At 38.5% G+C, this 25,176-nt stretch overlaps 1 protein-coding gene across 4 annotated transcripts in view; it reads right to left on the reverse strand.

Moving 5' to 3' along the window:
- PSD3 (pleckstrin and Sec7 domain containing 3) overlaps nucleotides 1–25,176 on the reverse strand; it is a 206,900-nt gene that overhangs the window by 19,586 nt on the left and 162,138 nt on the right. For all 4 annotated transcript variants that reach the window (XM_020801452.3, XM_020801453.3, XM_078384837.1 and 1 more), the window contains 3 exons: nucleotides 21,785–21,828; nucleotides 8,187–8,380; nucleotides 7,257–7,327 (listed from right to left, as the gene is read on the reverse strand). In XM_020801452.3, the coding sequence (XP_020657111.3) occupies nucleotides 7,257–7,327; nucleotides 8,187–8,380; nucleotides 21,785–21,828 (309 nt within the window). The remainder of the gene's footprint in view (nucleotides 1–7,256; nucleotides 7,328–8,186; nucleotides 8,381–21,784; nucleotides 21,829–25,176) is intronic.

Here is a 25,176-nt window from a genome sequence, read left to right on the forward strand (position 1 = left end):
TGTATCTAATTTATGTATTCTCAAAGGCTTTCCTGTCCTCTGAAGATGGCGGCCACAGAAACTGGCAAAAGGTTAGGAAGAAAATCCTCCAGAACACGGGGAAACAGCCCAAAAAACCTACAACAGCTATCTAAATAATATTTAATCCTGAGGCTTGCAAGGGGGGAGGTTCTAAGTGTCAACATGGAATAAAACAAAAAGTAATGGAGGGAAGAGGCCAGGCAGATGACTGCCAAACAGTATCTGTGAAGTCTTTCTCAGTATGTGATAGCATGTTTGGGTCAGGAAACTTCCTGGCCTTTGGCCTTTTAAGATCAGTGACTTCCTTCTTCCCTAAAGAAAGATGCTTCCCCAGAGTTCTAGGGGTAAACCTCTGAAGGGTTTGGCTCACTTCAGTTTGAGCTGTGGTTAGTGTTAGTAATCATGACAAAAAAACTTAGGGCTAAATCCAGACTTAGTTCCCCCTAGATAAGACACATTTACACCAAAGAGACTTAAGTGGCTATCCGGTCCTATTTGTTTCAATGAGTCTACTCTAAATTGGACTCATGTTGGATTTGTCCCTCAGGCTGACGTTCTGTGCACTTGGAAGTTATCCCCATGGAATACAGTAGCTCTGAGTTTCAAGGAATATTAGTTTTCATACTTAAAAATAGAACTAATGTTTAATTTTGGATTCTGGCCACCATCTAGAAGATAAGGTGGCCCTCAGGAATACAGAAATTGGCCATTTGTGCTTTCAGAAGTATTTTTTAACGAACTGCAAGCCCCACAAGCCCATGTTCTGTCATGTTAACTAGGTCAACCTACACACACATTCCAAGATGTGTTGAATAAGACACTGTGCCAGTATCCTTCTTTTGTTCACTCTCTTCCATTTGGTTACATTCCAGAGAACAGAAAGTGAACCTTAGCCCAGAAACGTCCAGGAGGTGGATAACAAATGACAGGCCCTTCTGTTCTTTCTGATGTTACATAATGTTATGCAGACCAATTTGAGCAGCTAATTGTAAGGGTTTCAGCTCAGCTCCTTTTCTTTTCTTGCCTTGTGCCCATTTGTTTAGAAATGGCTGTCTTTTTTTAAACTCCTTTCCTTTATCATGAAATGAAAAATTTTATACACTCTCTCTTTCTTTCTGTATATATAAAAGTTAGGAAGAGGAGAAGTTACAGCATATTGGACTATGCTTCCAAGTAAACACGGCATACTGTTTTTCCCCCTTCTTAAGAGTTTAAATAATTTATCAAAATATGAACAGTAACTATAGAGATGGCTCATATGACCCATCCACCCTCTTCTTCATACAAAAGAAAGGAAACAGAGCATTAACACAGTAGGCTACTCGAAGAAACAATCAGATAGAGTAAAAGAGGAAGAAAAATGCACTGAAGAAGAAATATAAAAGGAAAACAGGATATAGGAGAAAGGGAGAGAGGCAATGTGGTACCAATGTGGAACCAAAGTAACATACATGCCTGCGTTGGATATAATATTCCTTGCTTAATAAAACTGAATAAATAAACCCTATTTCTGTTCCACTGAAGATGCTGGACACAGAGACTGGCAAAATGTCTGGAAGAACAACCTTCAGAACAACCAACGAGCCCGAACAACCGACAACAACAAACCATGCTTTATTTATTAAACTGGGAATAAAGATCTGGTCTGTATCCTTACTCCTTCTTTGCATGATCTTGTTTGTGTGCTTTTAAGCCACAGTTCTCCAAAACATAACAAAAAGCTCTGGTTCAGTTTAGCTAGGGCTGAAATCCTGAAAGAACTGCACAAGAGAGGAAAAAGGGAATAATAGGTAGGCCAAAGAAGGAAAAGACCCCCTATATAGGAAGCTGGGACTATAATTGGCAACAATGGTATAAACACTCACGGATGAAAAGCATAACATATAAATATGAAAGCTGCAGGAATCATGGGTATGTGTCTTCCTTGATATTGCTGGATGGCAACTCTTTTCATCTCTCCCCATGAATAAGGCTGGCTAGGACTGATGCAGCCCATTAATAGCTGGGAAACCAAATGTTCCCAGCCTGGTGATGGATTATTTTATTGGCCACTTATGCAGCTCTGTAAATTAAAAAATTATATTTAGGGAATAATTGAATAATAGGCATGTAGCCAGGATTAAAGAATTTCAAATAAAATGATATAAATTCAATCCAAATTCCTGCATCACTTTAGGGCATGTTTCATGCCCCAAAGTTTTCCCACAGAAAACATATGAACCATACTGTTATCAGTTTCATGGCAATGCTGACAGGTATTATTTCCAAATACATCTGTCTCTTATTTCTGACCTAAATGGGCCACTTTGAATTCTACCAAAGTGTCATCCACATTGCATAAAGATACAAACTCCACTGAGTGCCCACCACACATCTTTTCTAAACAAGGAACCTGTATTTTGCAATTTCCACACATACAAAAAGAGTGCCCCCTCAGGGATTCATCAAGAAAGGCCATCCATCTATCAGGATCTAAAAAATACTGATCTAGAATACCTCTGATACAAATCCGAACTATCAAGTAAATATGGAATGGTGACAGCTAAATATTTAATGGATGCCACATTAAAACTGAGGTGTCCTTAGCTACACAGCTGGCTCTCTTATGGATAAGTAAATGGAGTCATTCCTTTTGTTGCTGTGGTGTTACATATGTTTACTCTTACAAACCTCATTCTGGCTTGAATTTATGCTATCTAAACTTGTGTTTTGTTAATGGTTGTCCTACAGTAAGTCCTGATTGCCCTGCCCCCAACCAGACTGGCCCTGTTTCCATTCTAGTTTATGCAGACATTTGCTCAATGTGCAAGTTTCATTACTGGGATCACCAGTTCCAAAAATGCATAATGTCAGACTCATGTTAAGGAACCTTTCATGTTCTCTCTGTTTCCGTGCCACATATATTCCTTGTGCCACTTCATGGCTTGCTTCCTTTATTTTCAATTATCCTACCTTCAAATTATATCTAAAAACAAGCCCTGTGGCATTAAACATGGCCTTTGCAGGCTGTGACTTAGCTTGTTTGTTCTTTGTATTGTATCTTTTTTCTCCAGTTCATACTTTCCTTTCCTAACATTAAATAATGATATTTTGTCTCACAGAAAAATGACCACTTCTGATTCAGTGTCTTTGTTTGTGGTTACCATCATGAATGGAATTTGATATTGATCTCTATGTCTATATAACTGCAGGTATGATTCAGTGAATTTTTTGAAAAGTTTTGGAAGGAAAGCAGAAGCTTCCAGGGGCAAACTGAATGAGTCAAGATTATATAGTCTGATACTGGCAGACCAATGCACTTCTTTGGCTCAAATCCAACTGGTCTTTGCATAAGGTTTGTATAACTAGCTGCAGCTAACTGCAGCTAATTCATCAGGTGCCATGGTCCACTTCGCTTTCACAATCACATGTAATCTGGCACACAATCAAGATATGCCCCAGCACCTTGTCAATTGGCTGCAATTCGCCACTGCGGATTACACAAACTGCAAGGAAACACCAGCATGATTCCATCCACTGCATTTACAGCAGAGTTATAGGCAAGGTTTACTATATAAAACTTTTATAGTATATTTTTAATGTAAAACAAATCTACAGATAATATATTTTTGTTAATCTTAAGACAACACATTTCTCTAATTTCTTCCTTTCCATGTTAAATCTGCGATGTAAGAGCTTTTCTTTCTCCTTTGTTTGTCAGAAGCACGACCATACAATTAATAAATATAACATAGTTTCTACTCATTTGGGGCAGCTAACATCAGATCTTTTATGGTACATGTTGAAGTAACATAGGTGTTAAGTTGGCTTTTAATAGTGCTACTACTGCCTAGTACAGTAATATTAGAATCCTGGACTATGTAGGAAAGTTCCACACTGTTGTTGCTTCTGACAACCAGGTTCTTCTTAAAATAAGATGATACTGCACAGCAGCTTTGCCCAACCTGGTACCCAGAAGGCATCTTGGAAGACAGTTTCCCTCAGTTCTACCTAAAAGAAAATGATACCCAAAACATTGGTGGGGGGAGGCATGTGGTCAGGGATTATTTTTAAGTACATATAATTAGGCAGACAGACAAAGGAGAGAAGAAAGAAACCATCTGCCCCATATTTTGGGATTAGGAAGGTGTGGCCCTCTAGAAGTTGCTGCACAAGAACTCTCATCAGCCCTAGGTAGTAGAGTCAATGGTGAGGGATTATGGGAACTGCAGTTCAACAACATCTGGGGGCTCATACATCCCCTGTTACTTTTGATCTATTTTAATCTCTTGTTGTTGTTTAATCGTTAAGTCGTGTTCGACTCTTCGTGACCCCATGGACCAGAGCATGCCAGGCCCGCCTGTCTTCCACTGCCTCCCAGAGTCTGGTCAAATTCATTTTGGTAGATTTTAATCTCTATTGAAGACAAATCTCCCTAATTTGCAATCTAATGGCTAGAATCCAATTGATTTCTTACATCAGCATACATACAATGACATAAACAGCAGAGGCAAACAGCTGCAAATTAACACTTCACTGATTGTATCCCTTGTCAAACACTAATTGTACAACCTGGTGATGATGAGGGATACAAATAACAACTTGTTAACTAGTGCTAAGCTGTAGCTTAGCCCACTACATTTATACTTAAAGGTTATGTATTCTACTCAATTTCTTTCATGCCCCCTCCCAAAAGGATGCCAATATAAATCAAGAACAGGGTCCCACAATATTTTGACTGGCCTTGGTCATCAACCCCAATTTGCTCTCACCTATTCCTTCACAAAAGGCCATCTTCCATGTGATGTCACAGGTCTGCTGTGGCTGAGCCAGCAATGCAAATGGATTGATGGAATCCAAGCCATCCTCTTCAGTTTGCAACTGGCAAGAGGGATGTGGGCTCATATGTCAAGTCTTAGAGGCACTTAAAAAAGACAAGGGCTACTTCTAGAAATGGAACATTTCTGCTTGGACTACAATTCACAGAACCCCACAGCCAGCATAACCACTAGCCATTCTGATTGAGAGGTTCTGGATGCTGTAGTTAAAAAAATAAACCAAAAATGTTTCTCAACTCTGCTCACTGCTTTCAAAGTGTCCGTCTGCAAGGTCCCGCATGATACTGGGAGATATCCCATGTTCCTGAGCAACGGCAGGGATCCCTCCAGATGGCATTTTAAAACACAGGAGAGATATGAAAAGCAGTGCAGGAGCCAACACCAGTGTCCTTCACCTTTCACTAGGCTTGGGAGAAGGACAGCAACTCTGTATGCTTCCCAGTATGAGAGAAATGTTTTATACTATAGTAATCAGAATCAAGTTATACAAACCAAGTGCAAAAAATACCATCTCCAGAGGCAACTGTTGTATCACAAAAAAATTAACTATGAAACTACCCCCCAGACATCTATCTGTCTTAATTTGAAAATTCTCCCAGGGTGTTGTTTTCCATACTCCAAGGGCCATCCCAGAGAAATCTTAACCATAGATCTGTATATATATATTGTCTACTGTACATACTATTTGAACGCAGTAAACAATAATGCTTGGGAAATATTCTGCTTCTTGGCTGGGCACTTTACCTTGAAGGGTGGCTATTATAACTTTTTAAAAGTTATTTCTTTGTCCATCTGCCCAAACTTTCTTTCAGAACAAGCTGATCAAAAGCCTGATAAATTCTGAAATCCTGGATGGTTTTTCACTGGTGCTGTTCACGTTCTTTACCCATGTCCTTAAAGCCCCTTGTTAAAAAAATTATTGCTGTAATTGCCTTGTCAGCTAAAAGCCACATCTTCCACTGCAGCATTTGAGAAATAGTTTTTGTAATAGCTGAAGTTTGGATTTGTACACATACCATTAAAAAAGTCACTGATATCTTTCTCTTAACATGGGATATTGCTCTGATAACTGGCCTAAACAGTGAAAGTCCTATGAATGTCATCTGGTTATTTTTAACTCTAAAGAAGTCAGAGATTACAATTTAAAATAGGGAATAACGAATTCTGTGTCCTACAACTTCTCAGTCAGTCTGTATAGATTTACTTCAGAAATAAAATACGTGGCACTTGCTAACAATATTTGGTATCTATTTCAACAGCTAGAATGAGTTTTAACTATTATCTTGACATATTACTACAGTATCCAGTTTTTGGACATAGATACAAATACATACTTGCATAACTTTTATGTTAGATAAACTATCATGACTCCTACCCAGCCCATTAAAAACCCTGGAAGGTATGTAATCTGATGAGGTTCTTAGCATTTTAAAAAATGTATTTATTTTTTTTAAAAAAATTAAGTGGGTCGAGAGAGAGAAACCGACTAGATCTTTCACAGAATGACAGTTTCTAGGGTTCTCTTGAAAAGAGAAATTGGTATTGAGACAATCAAATTTCGGTGCTTAGATAGAAAATGGGAATTCATCTGCCTGAGCTCCTGTTATCACAGATCCTAAAGATGGCAAAGAGAAATTCATTTCACCGTATGTTAAATTTTATGAACAAATAACTATGTTCTTTTAAGGAAAGAGGAAACAGTCTTTTGCAGAACTTCAGGATAGCTATCCTGTAATTCCAATGTGACACTAGGCACAGAGATTAGAAATTAAAAAGAAATCTCAGGGAGTTCAATTACTCTTATTCTAATGTGAGGGCATATGGCATGGAAGGGCATTTTCCATAGGTGCAATGTATAGGATTGTAGCTGTAGGGAATAACATGGGAAGATAAATTTTGAGTGATTGCAAAGCGATGAAGCTGGTGCTATATTAAGGGTAAGAAGACACATGTCATCATAGCAGTTTCACTGTGATCAATACACCATCCCTCAATAATTAGTCAATGCACTCCATGTTCTCAGAATGCCCCTTATGGGACATTCTAATGGAGCAATGAAAGAAGATGAATCTTGGGTGACTTGACTTTCACTGACCTTGTCTTCCCTCCACTTTCAGGTCTCAGAAGAAGTGCTAGGGAAATATGCATATATTTCCAAAGTAATGACAGAATGAATGTCCCTTTGAGACTGAGTGGGACCTTTGAAAACTGAAGAAACATACAAACTGTTCCTGCTTCCTGTCGCTTCCTTGAAACTTTACAAAGCACCCCAGAGGTAGAAAACAACCTAAGTAGTTTAGCAAGACATGATATTTTCAGGCTGTCTTATTGTTCACCAGCTTATGGGTACTGCACACACATTAGATTACTCAATGAAGGGAGTACAAGAGAGAGAGCATTTAATGGGAAATCTCTTACCTTTTGTAAATAAAGCACAGTGCCTTTAAGAACAGCATAAAAGGTTTTCCAACCTCTCTTCCCTCGTGGAGCTAAGAAAGGAATGAACACAAACAAAACTCATGTAAGAAAATGTTAGTGATATAAGTCAAAACTGACCATGCTCATTAGGTTTCCAAATACTGTATTGTCAACTTCTCTTATCAAACGGTTTTACAGAAGGAAAGGGCACAAATAAACAACAGCGTATATACTGCATTCTTGAAAGGGTGTGCTTTACTTCTCCTGGGAAAAAAGTTCCTTTTCCATACACAGTTACTTCTTTATTCACCAGAGCAGCCTATTCAGAGGGGAAGACACAAAGCAGTAAGTGGGATATAGGAAAGTGTAGCAAAAGTTTTCCTTGCCCATAACAAGAGTAGTCAGACCCACAAATGATCAGGGCTAAACTACAGCAAGAGTTAAGATTCCAGAGCATAAGCAAGGAACCAGTTCTAAGAAGAGAAGACCTCAGACATGCTTGGTGAAGAAGTGAGAGGGAAAGAGAGTTTTCTCTTCTTAGAATTGGCTCTCAGTGGTAACTCACAATGTCTCTTGAAAGAGAAAAATCATTAGTTCAGAGAGAAAAGACTCCGTAGTAATTCTCCCCACTCTAGCAGAGTGCCTGTGACAAGTTCCTCTGAGCTGGGGAGGGGGGTGGTCCTTCCTTGGTAACCTGCATGTAGAGTTGTACAAAGTTTACCATTTTTTTTTCATTCTCTCTCCAGCCCTCAAGGTCCACAGGCTGTTTCTGTAGCCTGGGATCTTGTGTTGGCACAGCCAGCTCAAATTCCTGCAGTCATACAGGAGGGGTAATAAATAAATTGGCTTTCATTCAGCTTCATACATGTAACTGAAGCTTCTTTGCTATGCAACTCAAAGATAAACCAGTTGTTACTGAAACATACTCACTTTTCTTTCCATCCATATCAGCATGGATTTTACGTGCCAGGAAGCCAGTTTTGTACACAGCGGCATTAGGATCATGAGGAATTTCCAGGAAAGGATTGCTGGAATTGCCAATCCGATTGACAGTCTTTGACTGAGTTCCATTATCCTTCTCATCATTTCCATCTGAGGGTGATTTTTTCTTCTCTTCATCATCTCTAAAGCAATTTTTTAAAAAAATATACACATACTGAAGATCATTTAGCAACCAACTGTAGTTTTTATTAATCAGATTCAGAACTGTTTTTATTATTAACTTGATCTACCACCTATGTACGAAGATACTCCATTGATTTTGTGTTAAGCACTATTGTCCAAAAATACAGTGGTATATCAATATATGCCTGATTTTAAACCTCCAGGAAATCTCACTGGTTTCAGTGAGATTGTTTGCTTATATTTAGTGATATGAATCAGAACTAAAAACCTGACTGTATCCTCCTGGGAATGAAATTTGGAATCTGTTGATGAAAATGGCAACATTCACATTGAAAGACAGAAATGCAGATATTAACAATGTAAATATGAAGTCAAATTTTGTACTGTCATGACATGCTTAGACATAGGATTGTACACTAGTTATGAAATGAGAGATAGTAAGAATTCCATCCTTGAAAACAGAGAAGAGAGAAAATTAAATGTGCAGTGCCCTCGGCCCTCATGAAGACCAAGAAGAACAGCTTAGGACAGTGTGGGAAAACATTTGGAGAAAATTTGAAAATTCAAGCCTAAATGAGACAATACAGTTAGCATGATATTAGAGACAGAGTTAAGTAAAAAAGGCTGTTTATCTTAGCACAAGTCTTCCTTATCTCTGTATATTGCAAAGGTGTTTGGTTTCGTTTTAGGAGGTAAACACAGACATCATTTGCAGGCCTGACTGCTGAGAAACAGAGATCTGAAGGAACTACACACTCAAAAAGGTTCCTACTGAAAAGCTGGCATCTTATCTAGTTAAGTTTGAGCCAGACCGCCAGGGGTTGGGCAGAATCATTAGTGACCAAGTCCTCGTTTTAGTGCACTGAGTATTTTGATATCTGCCCATTAAATACAATTCTCTGTCCCAAAGTCACTACTGTAAGCTCTATTCACATCTGTCTCTTACTGACTGACAAGGAGTGATGGGTGAAATGTTTTGATTCAATTTGGTAACTTTCTTTCCAAGTGAAAAACAACTGCGGTAAAAACAGCTCAGATAAGATATACAGGAACCTTGCATTATATTGTCAGACCATTAATCAGCTCTGGTGAGTGTTGACTACAGAGACTGCCAGTGCCTCTTAATATTTCAGACACACATCTTGAGATCCCAATATATCAAGAAACCAGTGACTGAATCCGGGACCTTTTGTAACCAAAGGATGTGCTCCACCCATTCAGTTACAACCTTTTAAAAATATCAGAAACTCTGTAATCTAAGACCTTTCTAACCTGGGGTGTGGGGGACTGAATCTGAGACATTCTGACAAGCAGAAAGGTTACATACCTGTAACCATGGTTCTTCGAGTGGACCTCTGTGAATTCACACATTTGGGTTTAGTCTGCGCCTGCGCTAACGTTCTCGGAGTATTCTAGAGCTAAAAGTAACAATTTTATGGGATGATCCCCTCATGAGGCACATGCTCCTCCCACCCAAGATTCCCCTCAGTTCCTGCAATTTGCCCGCCAGGGACGAGAGTTATACAACAATAAGATACCCGTGATGGACAGAGGGGAGGATGGGCGGGTAGTGTGAATTAACAGAAGTCCACTCGAATAACTATGGTTACAGGTAAGTAACCTTTCTTTCTTCTTCATGGCCTCTATGAATGCACACATATGGGTGACTAGCACGCTTTCTTATCGGCCGGTGGGACGTCACGGTAGGAAGGATGCCAACACAGTTCTGACAAATCCAGTGTTATTGTGTGTTCCTATGTCTAGCCGGTAGTGCTCTGCAAAGGTGGATAGCATGGATCATATTGCTGCACAGTAGATGCTGAGAGTCTTGATTCTACTCTGGATGCAGTCGAGTTAGACAGCGCTCTGTGGAGTGAGCCTTAAGCTGATTAGATGGTGACTCGTCTGACCGTAGATAAGCCATAGATACAGTCTGGACCATCGATCTAGAGATGGATAGGACGAAGCTGGACCTTCGAAATGAGGAGCATGAAAGCATAAAAAGAGCCTGCCATTTGTTCAGAAGCTCTGGTAGTGTCCAGACAAAATGCTGGTGAGCGTATTACATCGATATTGTGGAGCAAGTGCTCTAGAGGAGATGATGGTGATCTGAAGAATGATGGTAAGATGAAGCACAGATAAATATGAAAACTTAGTCGATTTAGGTTAGGAATGGGACATTAAAGTAGGAAGTCACTTTATCAGGAAAAATTGAATAACAGGATGATTGGATCACAGTCCGGCCATTTCACGGGTTCCCTTGGCAGATATAACAGCCACTAGGAAGGCTGTTTGAAAGTAAGTAATTTCGCATTTGAAGATAAAATGGGCTCGAATGGTGGGACATGAGTGGATTTAGAATGATCTGCAGATCATTGAGGAATGATGCGTTTACATGGAGGACAGGTGTTACTGAGTCATCTGAGAAGATGTCTGACCATAGAGTGAGACAAAAGTCCTACTGGACTAGAATAATCTGGTTAATGGACAACAGTAGGAGATATATGACATTTTAAAGTATAAATACAAAGGCCAAGTAGGTAACACTTCAAAGAAAGTTGGTAAGGTAGTTATTTGCTTTTGTATATTTAATAAAGATTTCATTTATTTACATATTGACATGGAGTTGATGGTTTCCGAGCTCAAGCGAGCACTGATGTAAAAGTGAGAGTATTCTCCAGGCTGTTAAGTTCATGGACAATAAATCTGGATGGTAGACCATCCCTCTCTCCAAAGTTAGGAGGTGAGGAACCAGAGGGAACTGACATGTGTTTGTCGATATCGATTTGAGGCAGGCGAACCAGGACTACCTTGGTCACCATGGAGGTATCTGGATTGCGTTCAATTAGGAATGATGGTGACGGAAGACTGTCCGTAGAATAAAGGGTATCGGAAGGAAGAGTTATGGCAAATTCCCTGTCCACTGCCATATGAACGCGGCATATGAGAAGTATAGCTCCTTGCCGAAGTGTAGTTTGTCCATGTCGAGCCCGACCAGAATGGGCTTTAATATGAGATGGACCGGCATATGAGAAATATTGCTCCTTGCCGAAGTGTAGTTTATCCATGTCGAGCCCGACCAGAGTGGGCTTTAATATGAGATGAATCGGCCATGAGAAGCATTGTTCCATGCTGAGGAGTTGATATGCTGGAGATAAAACAGAAGTGTTTAGCTTGTCCGTATCGAGCTCGATGTGGTGAGGGACTCCTCTTTTTCTCCTTGTTCCTCATGAAATAATAGAAGAGGCCTGAGCTCGAAATCTGGACTATCAAATGCACGCCCTAATGTAGGGCGATCCCAGAGTTTGTGCAGGTAGAGCTGGCACATCCTCTCTTCTGAGACAAATTTGCTAGCCTCCGTTGATGATTCCTCCAGTATCGTAAGACAATGTGCACTGATTTACAGTTGTCAGTTGTGTTGATGTAGACCTAGATTTTATGGACTCTGTGGCATTGTCGGGTCCCCTTCTGGATTGAGGGGATAGCTATGTGAGAGGGAACCGGGACTGTCGCTCGATCTATTTTTCCACTGGCTAGACAGCTGAAGTAACTGAAAATGCAGGGTTAAAAGTAAATTCGTACAAGCGAGAACCGAGCCTACATAATCCCTGCTAAAGCATGGTTTCTAAACTTTCCTGCGGGTTGTACCTATCTGGGTAAAATGTTGCTTACCCAGGCAGAAAAGCATTAATGTGTCCGAGAGTAAAAAGGGGCTGAGGAGGCCATAAAAGGCAGGAAAGTCGAAAGAAGTAAACGGAGCTAAACGCTGGGAAGTGAAAATGAAAACAACTCATGGGGGATTGTAGATTAGATGGAAGGTATCCAATTTAGAGGGAAAGCGATCAATAAGCTAAGGGAAAACCCCCGTGGAAATAGTTCTATTTCTCCATAGAACTTTACAGCATAGTGGGAAAAAAGGAACTGAGGGGAATCTTGGGTGGGAGGAGCATGTGCCTCATGGGGGATCATCCCATAAAATTGTTACTTTTAGCTCTAGAATATTCCGAGAACGTCAGCACAGGCGCAGACTAAACCCATATGTGTGCATTCACAGAGGCCACGAAGAAGTGGAAAGATTCAAGATGGAGACTGAGTGAGTAAGTAAGTGAGTGAGTGAGTGAGTGAGAGATTCAAGTTGTGTGAAGCATCTGTTCTACCACTGAACTAAGCACAAGTAACAACTACACAAGCAGCGAAACAAAAATAAGAACAAAAAGGATATACTAAATGATAAATGGGCATTAAAATATAAAACATTGTATATTAAAACAATATGTATGTAATCACACCTAAGATTATTGTAGCCACATCTGCTGACAGCCATACTATAGACAAGACACTATCGTAAGAGCAGAACATAGAGAAACATATTGGTTTCCATTGGCAATGTGAGCAGATAAGGGTGCTCTCTCTCTCTCTCTCTCAGACTGTTCAATCTTTATGCAGAACATGTCCTACAGAAAGCTGGATTAGATTCAGATTAAAGTGGAATGAAAATTGGTGGAAGATATATCAACAATTTAAGATATACAGATAATACCTTATAACTGCCAGAAAGTAGCAGTGACATGAAACAAGTCATGATGAAAGTGAAAGAATAAAATGTAAAAACAGGACTGAATATTAAAAAGACAAAAAAAATATGGATACAGAAGAGTTATATAACTTCAATACTGACAGCAAAGAAATTGACATTGTTAAAAAAAATTCTATATCTCAGTTTGATCATCAATCAAAAGAATGACTCCAGGCAAGAAAACAGATGACAACTGAGACTTGGAAGAGCAGCTAGGAAAGAACCTCAAGTGTAAGGATGTTCCACTGCAGGACAGGGCAAGGTTCATCTACACAATGTTCTTCCTGATGTCTATGTACAGATGTGAAAACTAGACAGAGAAGAAATCTGACAGGGAAAAATTGATTCATTAACGTTATGATGTTGGAGAAGAGCTTTACAGATACCACAGAACACCAGAAAGCTAAATAAATTGGTGTTAAATCCAATCAATTCTAAACTCTGCCTAAAATAAAAAAATGTCTAATGAGGCTATTGCATTTTGGGGATGTCATAAGGAGACAAGACTCATAGAAAAAAGTAAGAATGCTGGGAAAAGTTGAAGGCAGCAGGAAGACCAAATAAAAGGTAGATTAACTCAATAAAGGAAGCTCTGATCATTTGCAAGATATGAACAGGACCGTTGATGTGATCTTAATTCATAGGGTTGATGTAAATCGGAAGCAACTTAACAGCAATAATAGTTGAAACCCAGGTCAGAGTTCCATAATCCTTCACACACAAAAAATGACCAGACAGACAGATAGTAATGTATTAGGGCTATTGCTGGGGAAGAGATGATCACATTTCTTGGGCAGTCACTAAGATACTTTGTTGCATGCTGCAGAGCACACACATGCTGTTAAGAGGGTGCTTCTCATCAGTTTATAAATACTGTAGTGTGATGGAACACGACAGCTTTTGGACATATAAGCTACGGCTAATGACTTTTAAAATGGCAAGAAGTTTGAAAGCTAGTAATGAACAGTGAAGTATTAGGAAGCAGCTCTCTGTGTATCATGCATCTTTGAATGACAAAGAAAGGGCTTAGCGATCATTTTTTAATTCAGTAAGACTGCAACTCCTTTTTAGAGCACAGAAAGAAAGACGATTAGACAGAAAATGCCTCTGGTAAAAATGACAGCCAAAAAGTTCTCACCCCCAGCACTGACACCAACACCTTGTTTCATCATCAGCAAGGAACTGATGCGTTCAGTGCGTTCCAGTATTACTGGAGTTATATCAACAAGTGGGAGGAAGGACTGTACTTAGATGGAAAATGACGGAGCCATCTGCTACATCCATGGCAGCACAGCACAAGGTTTTCCAGAGTATGCAATGATTTAATTTGGGGCACTGGTGCAAAGAGGTCACAGTTAAAGAAATGTACAAAGTTGTATTGTACGAAATCTATCTTTGTCCGGAAGCGTTTATTCTAATTGTCAGCAACGGGAGCATACGTACCTGCTCAGGCCTATTCCCAAAAGACATCCCTCTTAGTACAAGCTGCAAGAGGCTGAATTTGGGCTTTCTGCATTTTCTCTACCACTGAGCTTGAGATCCTTACCATACAACATGGAAGTATTGCTACAACTATGTGCAGCAATGACACAGCTGCACAGAAGCAATGTGTGTCTTCTTTCTTTCACTCTGTGCCAATATCAGTCACACTCTGGTCATAAATTAATGGATTTAATGGGTGGTGTTTTCAGAATGAATCTCTGGAGACAGAGATTCCTTGTGGCGGTTCCATTAGTTTAAACTGAGATAGATTAACTATAAAATTAGCCCTCGCAACAGAAGCCACTTAGTTCAAATTCTCTCAGCTTATATTCATTTCCTAAAACCTCTTGCCCTGAATCAGAAAAGCAGTTCAACTCTCTAAATGTTAAGATGTTTATATCTTACTCAAAACAGAGCCAGGCTAATTCACTAAGTGTTCTTGGCTGTGAAGTACCTATATAATGCCAGGATCATTCCTTCCCCTAGGGGCTTCCTTGGAAATGCCTCACAGACTTCTCAATATTAAGTGTTCCCGAATGTAATGCCACTGGTCCTGTTCAGTATTAGAGATGTCTTGTGCTCTTGTTTCCCATAACTTGACTAAGCTTTGGGTCAGAAATAAGCAACTTTCTGAAACAAAACAGGAAGCATCGAAAGCATCCCAAAATGAAAGCAAAATCTATTTTTGCCTATCCTCCAAAGACTCCCCAGTCCTTTATTTATTTATATCCCACCTTCCTTCTTAAAGGACCCAAGGAGTCTTACAACAATTAGAAGACAATATTTAAACACTATGAACAGTGAATATACAAATATTTAAAAAGAATTAAACAAGTATTGTATTGAAAATAGTCAATAAAACCAATACTAAAACATGTTTTAAAACAACAGAGCATAAAAACCTCTCTCAGATCACCAGTCATGAAGGAAAAGCCTATCTGAAGAGAAAGGATGACAAAGACGGGGTCAACCTAGTTCCAGAGTCTGGGAGCAGTGACAACTAATCCATCTGCCCCATTTCACTAAACCTCTTATTTCTTAAAGACAAGGTTGAGGAATTCTATTCACTTATTATTATTTTTTTTGTTGAGAGCAACATTCTGTTGAGAAAAATGTCTGTGGGGGTACCAGGGGCTACCTTTGGAATCAATAGTGATCAATCCATTTTCTGTCTGCCATGATTTTTCTTCCCCCTGTCTATTTCTTTACATTTATGGAAACATGTATGCCTAACACCTAGGGGAAAAAAGAGACAGTGGAGGGCAGAGCTTGGAAAAATTACTGTTTGGGCCACAATTCTAATATCCCCAAAGGCCATTGACAACTGTAGTTCAAAAAAGCTACTTTTTCAAGTGGAAAGTGAAGGCTCTAAGCCAGATCCTGACTATATAGGCTGCAACTTCAAGACTTTAATCAAATATACTTCATAAGTACCTTCTTCCCTCTCCTGTTCAGTGCCACAGCATGCCACAATGCAGGGCTCTAGTGATCCTTGTGAACTACACTATCCCCAAAAGCCTATGCAGTGTCCTGCATTTCACAGGGGCCACCTGGGCCTTTTATTCTGGTATACTGTACTGCTACATTATGCAGCATTCTAGGCCCAGATAATTTTCTTTCTTAAGTTTCTCTGGCTGTTGCTCCCGAATGGAAAAAGAATTCAGAGCCCCTGGAGTTTACTCTTCATTTGAGGAATGCTTAATAAGACCACAAAGCTCATGTCCAAATCCCAGACGTACAAATCCCATTGGTATCCCAGTTGAATACTAAGTAAGTGGAATGTGATTTCCTCTACTTTGATTACAGTTTAATCACATGATCTGAAATGGCCCTTATGTAAGACAATGTATTAGGACAAGCATTAAACTCTTCCTCCCTTGTCATTCTGTCCCACACTCTGTTCCCTTCCCATCCTGGCAAAGTAAAGCATGCACTGTCAGATATTCACTTCTCCATCTTCTCTTACTGTTTAGGGAAAGAGTCTCCAAGACAGGACAGTTTCATAAAGTGACTGGTTTCTCTTGAGCAGGATGGCATCATCCTAGAAATCAGGTCACTCTAGGAGATGTCACTGAGAGAGGATCCGCTCAGGCAGTACAGCAGAGAAGCAAGGAGATGGTATTTATGGCTATAGCTAAACGCACAATAAATGCAAGATAGAAGGTACAACTCAGGTAGTGGAGAATGCAAACCGATTATAGCTGAGATGAAAATCATGCAATTAACCAATTTAAAATTATATTATATAGCAAATCACCTCAGACATATTCCAGTTATTATTAAAAGTAATAAAAAATAATTTGGACAGAAACAGAAATGCAGGGTAAGAAAGAAAAAATTGAAAGTATTGTTTAAAGAGAAGACTGGAAAAGAGATTTAAAAGATTAAAAAGATTACTAACCCTGTCCTTAAAAATACATTAGAAAATTTGAAAAGGTTTAGGGGTGTGTTGAGCCCACCAACTTCTCCCTTATCCCAGATTGTGGATTTAAAGAATTTTCCAGAAAATCTTAAAAAAGAATTCTTAAGAATATATTAAAAGATAAAAGGATAAATAGGATAAAAGATTGGATGGAGATGATAAAAGACAAAGGAAATATAAAAGAGATTTTCGGAGGAAAGGGTATTTTTTTGGTTTAACATGATTCAAATAGAAAGGTGGACAAGGGAATGGAAAAGTAAGGAAGGGAAAAGTAGCAAATTGACAAAATTCGAAGAGATTATTGAAAAAAGACTGAAATTAGAGGAAAAGACAGAAAGAAAGGGAACTGTAAGTCAAATATATAAATTATTAATTCAGGCCGAACAGGATACACAAGGATTAAAAGCACAGTGGCAACATGACTTGGATAAAGAAGCAGTAGGAGAAGAATGGGATAAAATGTGGGATCAAAGAATTATGAAGAACATGTCTGTAAGGATAAAGAAAAACTGTTATAAGGTAATATGGAGGTGGTATTTAACGCCGTAAAACTGAATATAATAAATAAAATTTTATCATCACTGTGTTGGAGGTGTAAAAAAGAGAAGGGGACATATTTACATATGTAGTGGTTATGTGAAGTAAGAAAGAGAATGGAAGCAAATTTTTAAAGAAATAAGGGAAATAACTGGATTAAATATTCAAATGTCCTCATCAATGGCTTTATTGAACATTGTTAAGAAAGATCAATTGTTGAAAGAAAATAAGGATTTAATTGTAATAATGGTTACAGCAGCAAGGTTAATATTTGCAAGAAATTGGAAAAATGATAACCAAATTAATTTAGAGGAATGGTATAGAGAATTATGGAATATGGCAATTAATGATAAATTGACATGTGATATGAAAATAAGAAGAGGCCTATCAAAAATAATGATTTTAAGATCTGGAATATGTATTTCGGAGAGGGAAGGGGTATACGCTGGGGGAAGAAACAATGAATTTTTGGAGAGAAAATGAATTGAATTTTAAAAATATTATTAATGCTAGCCCTGAGGATGAAGGTGGCACTGGTGTATTATGTAATTGTATTTTATTGTGTTGTTAGGTTTATGCTGGATGTTTGTTTAATAAAAATAAAAATTTTAAAAAAACATGCAGTGTCAAAAACACTGATTGATACAGGAGAACTTCATTAGTACAAGGTGAGGCTCTTCACTATCATTACCATAATAATTCAACTGATATCCTTTAAACACACAATTTAATGAAATCCAATTGTGTTTTAATGTTTCAATTGATTTAATTGGGTTTTAATACTGCTTAAAAAAACTGCACTGATTTTTTATTAGCCGCCTCAAGTCCCAGACCTGGGAGAAAGGCAAGATATAAATCAAACATACCATATTGAAGAACCACAGATAATTATCTGCATGTAATAGAAAACTGCATTTAACCCACAGCGACCTGCCCTTTCCCTTCTCTCTACAATACTTCTCCCTTTACCTTTTTTTAATTCTCTCTTTTTCTGCTTTTAGAGTACAGCAGGACAAGGCCTTGTCTGCAGATGCCTATGTAACTCAGCAAACACTATATAAACTATATATACAAATAATAAAAATTAAATTGTATTATGATAAGCAGTTATTTGATAGTGACTGCAAATGGAAAGGACACAAAAATACTGAAGAAGTAATTACAGCATCTTTAATCCAGCTATTATCCAACAGTGTTGTCTAGTTCAAAGTGGTATTTGGCTAAAGTTTAAATGGTTGGCATCAGAAAACTTGCATAGCCCCTTGGTGCAGCAATAGTTTTGTGCAAAAACTGTCTTCTTCCTTACATTAATATGGGAATGGCATTTAAGTTGACATTCTTTATTCGGCAAGAGCCTCCACACAACAGCCATGATTCTCTCTTGTTACAGAAAGCACCAGCGTCATAAGGAAGTCAGAGACAGAATGATTAAAGTGTCTTGGCAGGCACTGCCCTCCTCATGTTTGGCTTTGAATTCCAATTGTTAGCTTCCTGAAAGCAGCTGAAGAGGGGTACATTAGGCCTTTCGCAATTAATTATCTTTGATATCAGTTCGTTGTCAAGCTATCCATAGTTAATCATGAGACAAACATTGCACAACAAGCCAACAGGAAGAAATCTGACCTGAGACGTGTTCCTATCCAGTAGTTCTGACACAATACCCTCAAAGATAAAAGGCAGAGAACCAAGCACGTGTTTTATTCATGCTGCCACAGATTAACTGAGGATTTAATTTCTCTCTCCAATATGAAATTTCCAAGCCAAAAAAAAAGTCTTCCACCTTTACAAGCACTCTTTCATCGCTAACAACTCATTTTGCTAGCTGCAATAACAGCAGGCATGTGGCTTTCAAGATACAATGGAGTTTGACAACATGGTCTCTTGTTATAATTTTAGGGGAGTTTGACCAGCATTTCGTACAGCAAGCATAATGACCACATTCATAAGGGAGGCATAATGACCAACACACAAACTGCCAAATTCTACAGCTATATGGTCTTTACTCCACCTGTTTTTGTGGAGTTTAAATCCCATCAAAATAACTGGCACACAGAGCAATTCAAAGCAGTAAAATTCAACAGTTGCTTTGAGAAGGATTGCTGTATGCTTTGATACGGCACTATGCTGAATGCATCTAATAACCCTGTGCTCACTGGAACAGTGAAATGCTATGTGATGGCACTATTTCACTCACCCCTAGCAAAATACTGGCAGTGATACCATCTTAAGAGAGGGAGAAGATGCATCATCATACTTGGTGCACACCTCAACTTCATTTAAAGGAAGCCATTACTACCTGATCACAAGAGTGGAGGGTGTGTCAGGAACATTAGCACTGTAGCTAGATACACTTTCCTGTGACTTAATCCCAGGTAAAGGAGAAGGCAGAAGAACTAGAAGCAATAACATCTGTGTAATCACAAAGCTGCAAAGAATTTGCTCCAGGAGCTGACTAAAAAAAAGATTACTTATGTAGTACAGATGGGACTACTGGAATGCACTACATACACACCTGCCTTTTAAAACTGCTTAGAACCTAATGCTAAATTATTAACTGTAAATGGCATTATATAGCTATACTATATCAGTGCTATGCCACTTGCAACAGCTTTCAGCCAACTTCTAGACGCAGGTAAAGGAACTTGAACAACTTCTTGTCTGTTTATCCACCTATCAGTACATTAGGATCTTCATGGAGTCTTTCATGCAGGCTTCCTTATCATCAGGGGAGAGGGGATGTCTACAAAATATTATCTCTGTGGTGCCGCCCCGTGACAGTTTTGACTCGTAGGTCTGACCCAAGAAATTCTGCTGCCCAAGGCAAAGGGCAAGATGGCATCCTTCACAACTTATATTATTGTTGTTCAGTTGTTTAGTCATGTCTCTTCATGACCCCATGGAGCAGAGCATGCCAAGCCCTCCTGTCTTCCACTGCCTCCTGGAGTTGGGTCAAATTCATGTTGGTAGTTTTGATGACACTGTCCAGCCATCTCATCCTCTGTCGTCCCCTTCTCCTCTTGCCTTCACACTTTCCCAACATCAGGGTCTTTTTCAGGGAGTCTTCTCTTCTCATGAGGTGGCCAAAGTACTGGAGCCTCAGCTTCAGGATCTGTCCTTCCAGTGAGCACTCAGGGTTGATTTCCTTAAGAATGGACTGGTTTGTTCTCCGTGCAGACCAGGGGACTCTCAAGAGTCTCTTCCAGCACCACAATTCAAAAGCATCAATTCTTCAGAGGTCAGCGTTCTTTATGGTCCAGCTCTCACTTCCATACATCACTACTGGAAAAACCATAGCTTTGACTATGTGGACCTTTGTCGGCAAGGTGATGTCTCTGCTTTTTAAGATGCTGTCTAGATTTGTCATCGCTTTCCTCCCAAAAACCAGGCGTCTTTTAATTTCATGGCTGCTGCCACCATCTGCAACTTCTATACTAAATCTTATATGATGGGGAGCTGAATAGTTCTTCAACTTTGTTTGGTGATGGGACACTGTTTTCTAGTGAAGTGGAAATCATCAATCTAGCTCAAGATAACTGAGGATTCATCTTGAGCTAGACTGCTGGATAGCTAAACCTCCACTACCCATCACTCCTTGCCCACCTCCTAGCATATTCCACCTGAGGCAGATGCCTCATTCTGTCAAATGGTAGGGACAGTCCTGCTGCCTGGTGCTTTTCTGTCCTTATGGTGCCAAGGAAATTTTCCTGGGTTATTTAGTTGAAATTTTAATCTCACTGATGGTTTTGTTATCATTACATTTGCAACCAGAACTTCCATGCTGATTTATTTTTATTGTTTGGACTTCCTATTAACCATCCTAGGATTACAATGGAAGAGTGGTATAAAATACTTTAAATAAACAGATAATATGTCTCTGTGTAAAAAAGAGTAAAAGTATACAAGCCCCCAGTTTTAAATGGGGGAGCAGATGTAGATCTATCTACATATTTATTTTTGGCATTCATATTCCACCCTATATCCTGCTATGCCAAGTATGAAGAGTATGGGAGAATACCATGTATACAAACTACTATATAGACATGTCTTGAGTAATCCCTGTAACTACCCTATAAAGTATGTCAGAATTATAATACAAATGAAGAAGAAGCCAGCAATGGTAGCTTTTCTAAGATCGTCTAATGAATTCCTGGCTCAAACAGGATTTGAACAGTAATTTCCACCACAGCTCAGTGTCTTCTCTGCCACTTTGTTCTGATTAATGAATGAAGGCTGACATGGTACAAAATATTGCATATTGCTACTCTAGAAGATTGAGGTTGATTTCTGCAAGTTCTAGAGTATGTTTCATATGCTGCCTGCATATAAAATGGAAAACCATAAAAGGAATCATTTTTAACGCTCATTAATTCCACACAATATACTTACACTGCCCACTCAAGCTTCTCGTTTTTGATTGAATTGTAGAGAGCCTGTAAAAGGAAAGGAAGGAGAAATTACTGGGTTTGTCTTGACCACACAGGAGATTGCTGATTTAAAAGAAGAAGAAGAAAATTTCAAATGTCACAAAACAAGCTGCCTTTGATCATTAAAGGCATCCATAAATGACAGTGTGGAGCATTAAAATATTATTCTAAAGCAAGAGTGCACAAATTCACTTGTCATTTTTTTTATAAAAAAAATTGCTGGGAGACCATGCAAACCTGGAGAAGAGTGGAAGCTTTTCGTAACCTTGCATTGACATTGGAAAGCCTCCAAAAGCAATGAGACATGGCATTGTTTTCCACAGTTCTCCAAGGCAAGAGCAACAGAGAATGCCCCCTTCAGTTACCCCCTTCCTGAAGTGAGAATTAAAGAAAACAAAGTTCCTATCCTGGGCCTCAAAGCAGCAGATATTTATTGATTTAGAATATTTATATCTTGCCTTTTTCCTCAAGAGGACCCAAGGCAGCTTATAATATGAAAATAAATACTATTTTAAAAGTTTTTTTAAAAAAAAAACATTGTGGAAACTATTGATATAAAATTTGTTTGACCTCTGGGTGTGCATGTAAGATTTTAGTATGCTAGCTTGGAATTAACAGAGGCACAAATGTAACATTTATGTAAGATTTATGCTGGGAAGTACATCTCTCTCATATACCGATTTAAAAGGAACAAGACACATTTTTGGTGGTTTGCTCCCACGCTCTGGAACTCTGTACCAAAGGACGCCAGACTGGCCTACTTTCTGTTCTGTTGGCAAGCAAATACCTTTTTATACAGAAGGCCTTTGGTAGGTAAGCTTATTTGCAGTAAAATGGATTTTTAATTCAGTTAGGTGTTGCCTTTTAATTAACCAATTGTTTTTAGCCAGTTTTAATATTGTTTGTTGTTTTAATTTAATTTGTTTTGTTTATAATTTGTACTTATTTTATTCATCTGATTTATGTTCCTTGGGTTCTATATTACTGATTGGGAGAAAGGAGGTAAGAAAAATCTAACAAACAAACAAACAAACAAACACCTAGCACCACAGGATCTGGTTCTAAGCTTTTCTAGGCTCACCATAAGAACATCAATGTAACCTCCTGAAGGAATTAAAATAAAAAAGAATGCACCATTGCTGAACTTTCCTCAGAAAGGGCTCTCTGACTCTCTACTCTTTCCCAGGAGAAAAGCCAGGAATCACTTAGACAGATCTATTCCAGGTGCGAGTCAAGAAACAAAGAAGAGTGGGCTGGAAGAAGTCCATAAAAATACAGTAACCAAAGTCTTTCTACTGTTTGTTTTGAAGGAAAGGGGGCTAAAGATCCCTTTGTCTGTGTCTTGCCTAGAGTATTTGATATTTGGTGTTGAGAGAGAGACACACACACATTTTTGAAATCTGAGTAAATGCCCTTCCCTCATAGTTTCAATCAGCTTCCTCTTTTAGGATGGGTGTGAAGGCATATCTCTTTACATTTTCTTATGAAGCTGCTTGAAATCGATTAAAATTAATTTAGCTATCTGTTTTGTGATTAAGCTTATTTTAATAGTGTTATTGTTGTATCTATGTTCTAACTGTGCATTTATGATGTTTCTAGGTCACCTTGAAGCTGGCTGGATAGCTGAGCGAGCTATGTGGCTGCGGAGCCAGAGTTGGGAGCTTTATTCCTCATTGTAGCTCCCAGGAGAGGAGCTAGTCTTTGTAGCCTTGAGCAAGCTGTGCAGTACCAGAACACTGTCAGAAAAAGGGAATGGTAAACTACTTCTGAGTATTCCCTAGGGTCACCAAAGTCAGAACTGACTTGATGACACAAGAGTTATTATTTATTAATAGTGGAGCAGCAGTGTAGAAATGTAATAAATAAATAGGGAACTGTTAAATTGACACATTTCTCATTTAACACATTCTCAACTGTGTCTTTTACTGCACTTTGGTATTATTTATATTTATATTATTATTTATATTTGTGTGATTAAGGGTCTTGTGAAGAGAGAATAGGTAGTGCTCCGCCACCTACTAATCAGTAGGCTAATCTCATATGGTGTGGTGAGAATTCATGACTAAATTCTACAGTGACAAACTAGACAGATGCATGTGATCCTGTCTAAACTAGACAGATACACATGATCCTCCCTCGCTAAAGCAAATGACATATTTGAATAATGGGATACAAATCTCTCTATCATCAAGTTATAATTTCTTATCTCCATGACAGGAAATACCTATTATTTTAGCTGCTGCAAAAATCTTGAGTATTAGTAACAGATTTCATTTCAGATCCCCCTTGTGTGAAGGAAGGTTTACCCATACTTATGAATTTATATATTGTGCCATTTATATATTATTTTTCAGTCAAATGGAATAAAAATCACTAAATATAAAATAGTATTGTAGGAAATGAATGCAAAACTGATCAATCACTGTTAAGACTAGCAATTAAAAGCAACAAATGGAAAACCATTTACATCTCAGGACTAAAGAAAATCTGGAAGAACCAAAGGTCTTTTTCTGGATCAATCAAAACATGTAATGTTATGTAGTGAAACAAGTCTTTCTATAAAGAAAATTCCATTAAAAAGATACTGAGAAACATCAGCCACCATCCACCTCACAAGCACTAATGCCACATTGTGCTCACAAGTGAACCAGAAAGTCTTTATGTTTTAAACATTTTTTTTATTAATTTTCCAATCTATCTACATTGTTTGTGCTTATCAGACATCGTGTTACATACTTGCTTACAATTATTTGTTTTTTACATCTCAGTGTCTTCTGGATTATCCCCCAAAATTCCGACCATCTTTCAAACCATTCATATACAGATTTTAGTATATAGTATAGCTACTATCATAATATTGCTCTCATATTATATAGAATTCTCAAGATCTTCTAATAACATTCTTATTGAAGGTAGTTCCAGATCCATGACCCAGCTTTGTATCTAGTTTAGTTTGCCTAAAATAAGAAATCACCATATTACATCATTACCCTAATTCAGGCTCCCTTATTCCAATTTAGTTCTCCTTTTGATATATAGAATATACCCTTTTACAGATCCAAATGCTAAATATAAACATGTTTCCAATATTAAGGGGCCCTTCCTTGTTTTCCCTTTTTTCATCTTTCTAGGTAATTCCCTCTCTGGTTCCTCCTTTCCCATTCCCTGCTATATCTCTAAACATGCTGTCATCTTTCATGTCCTCTAAAACCATTTTGTAGATCTGATTTATGTCCACTGACTCCTTTTGTACTTGGTCTATCTTCGATGAGTCTTCCAGACTTTTTTTGGTTAATTTTGCTGTTTTTTCCCCTTTGTCTTCGTCTAGTACTGTCCTCTGGACCAGAAAGTCTT

This window comes from Pogona vitticeps, chromosome 2 (assembly GCF_051106095.1).
Source record: "Pogona vitticeps strain Pit_001003342236 chromosome 2, PviZW2.1, whole genome shotgun sequence".
NCBI classification, from domain to species: Eukaryota; Metazoa; Chordata; class Lepidosauria; order Squamata; family Agamidae; genus Pogona; species Pogona vitticeps.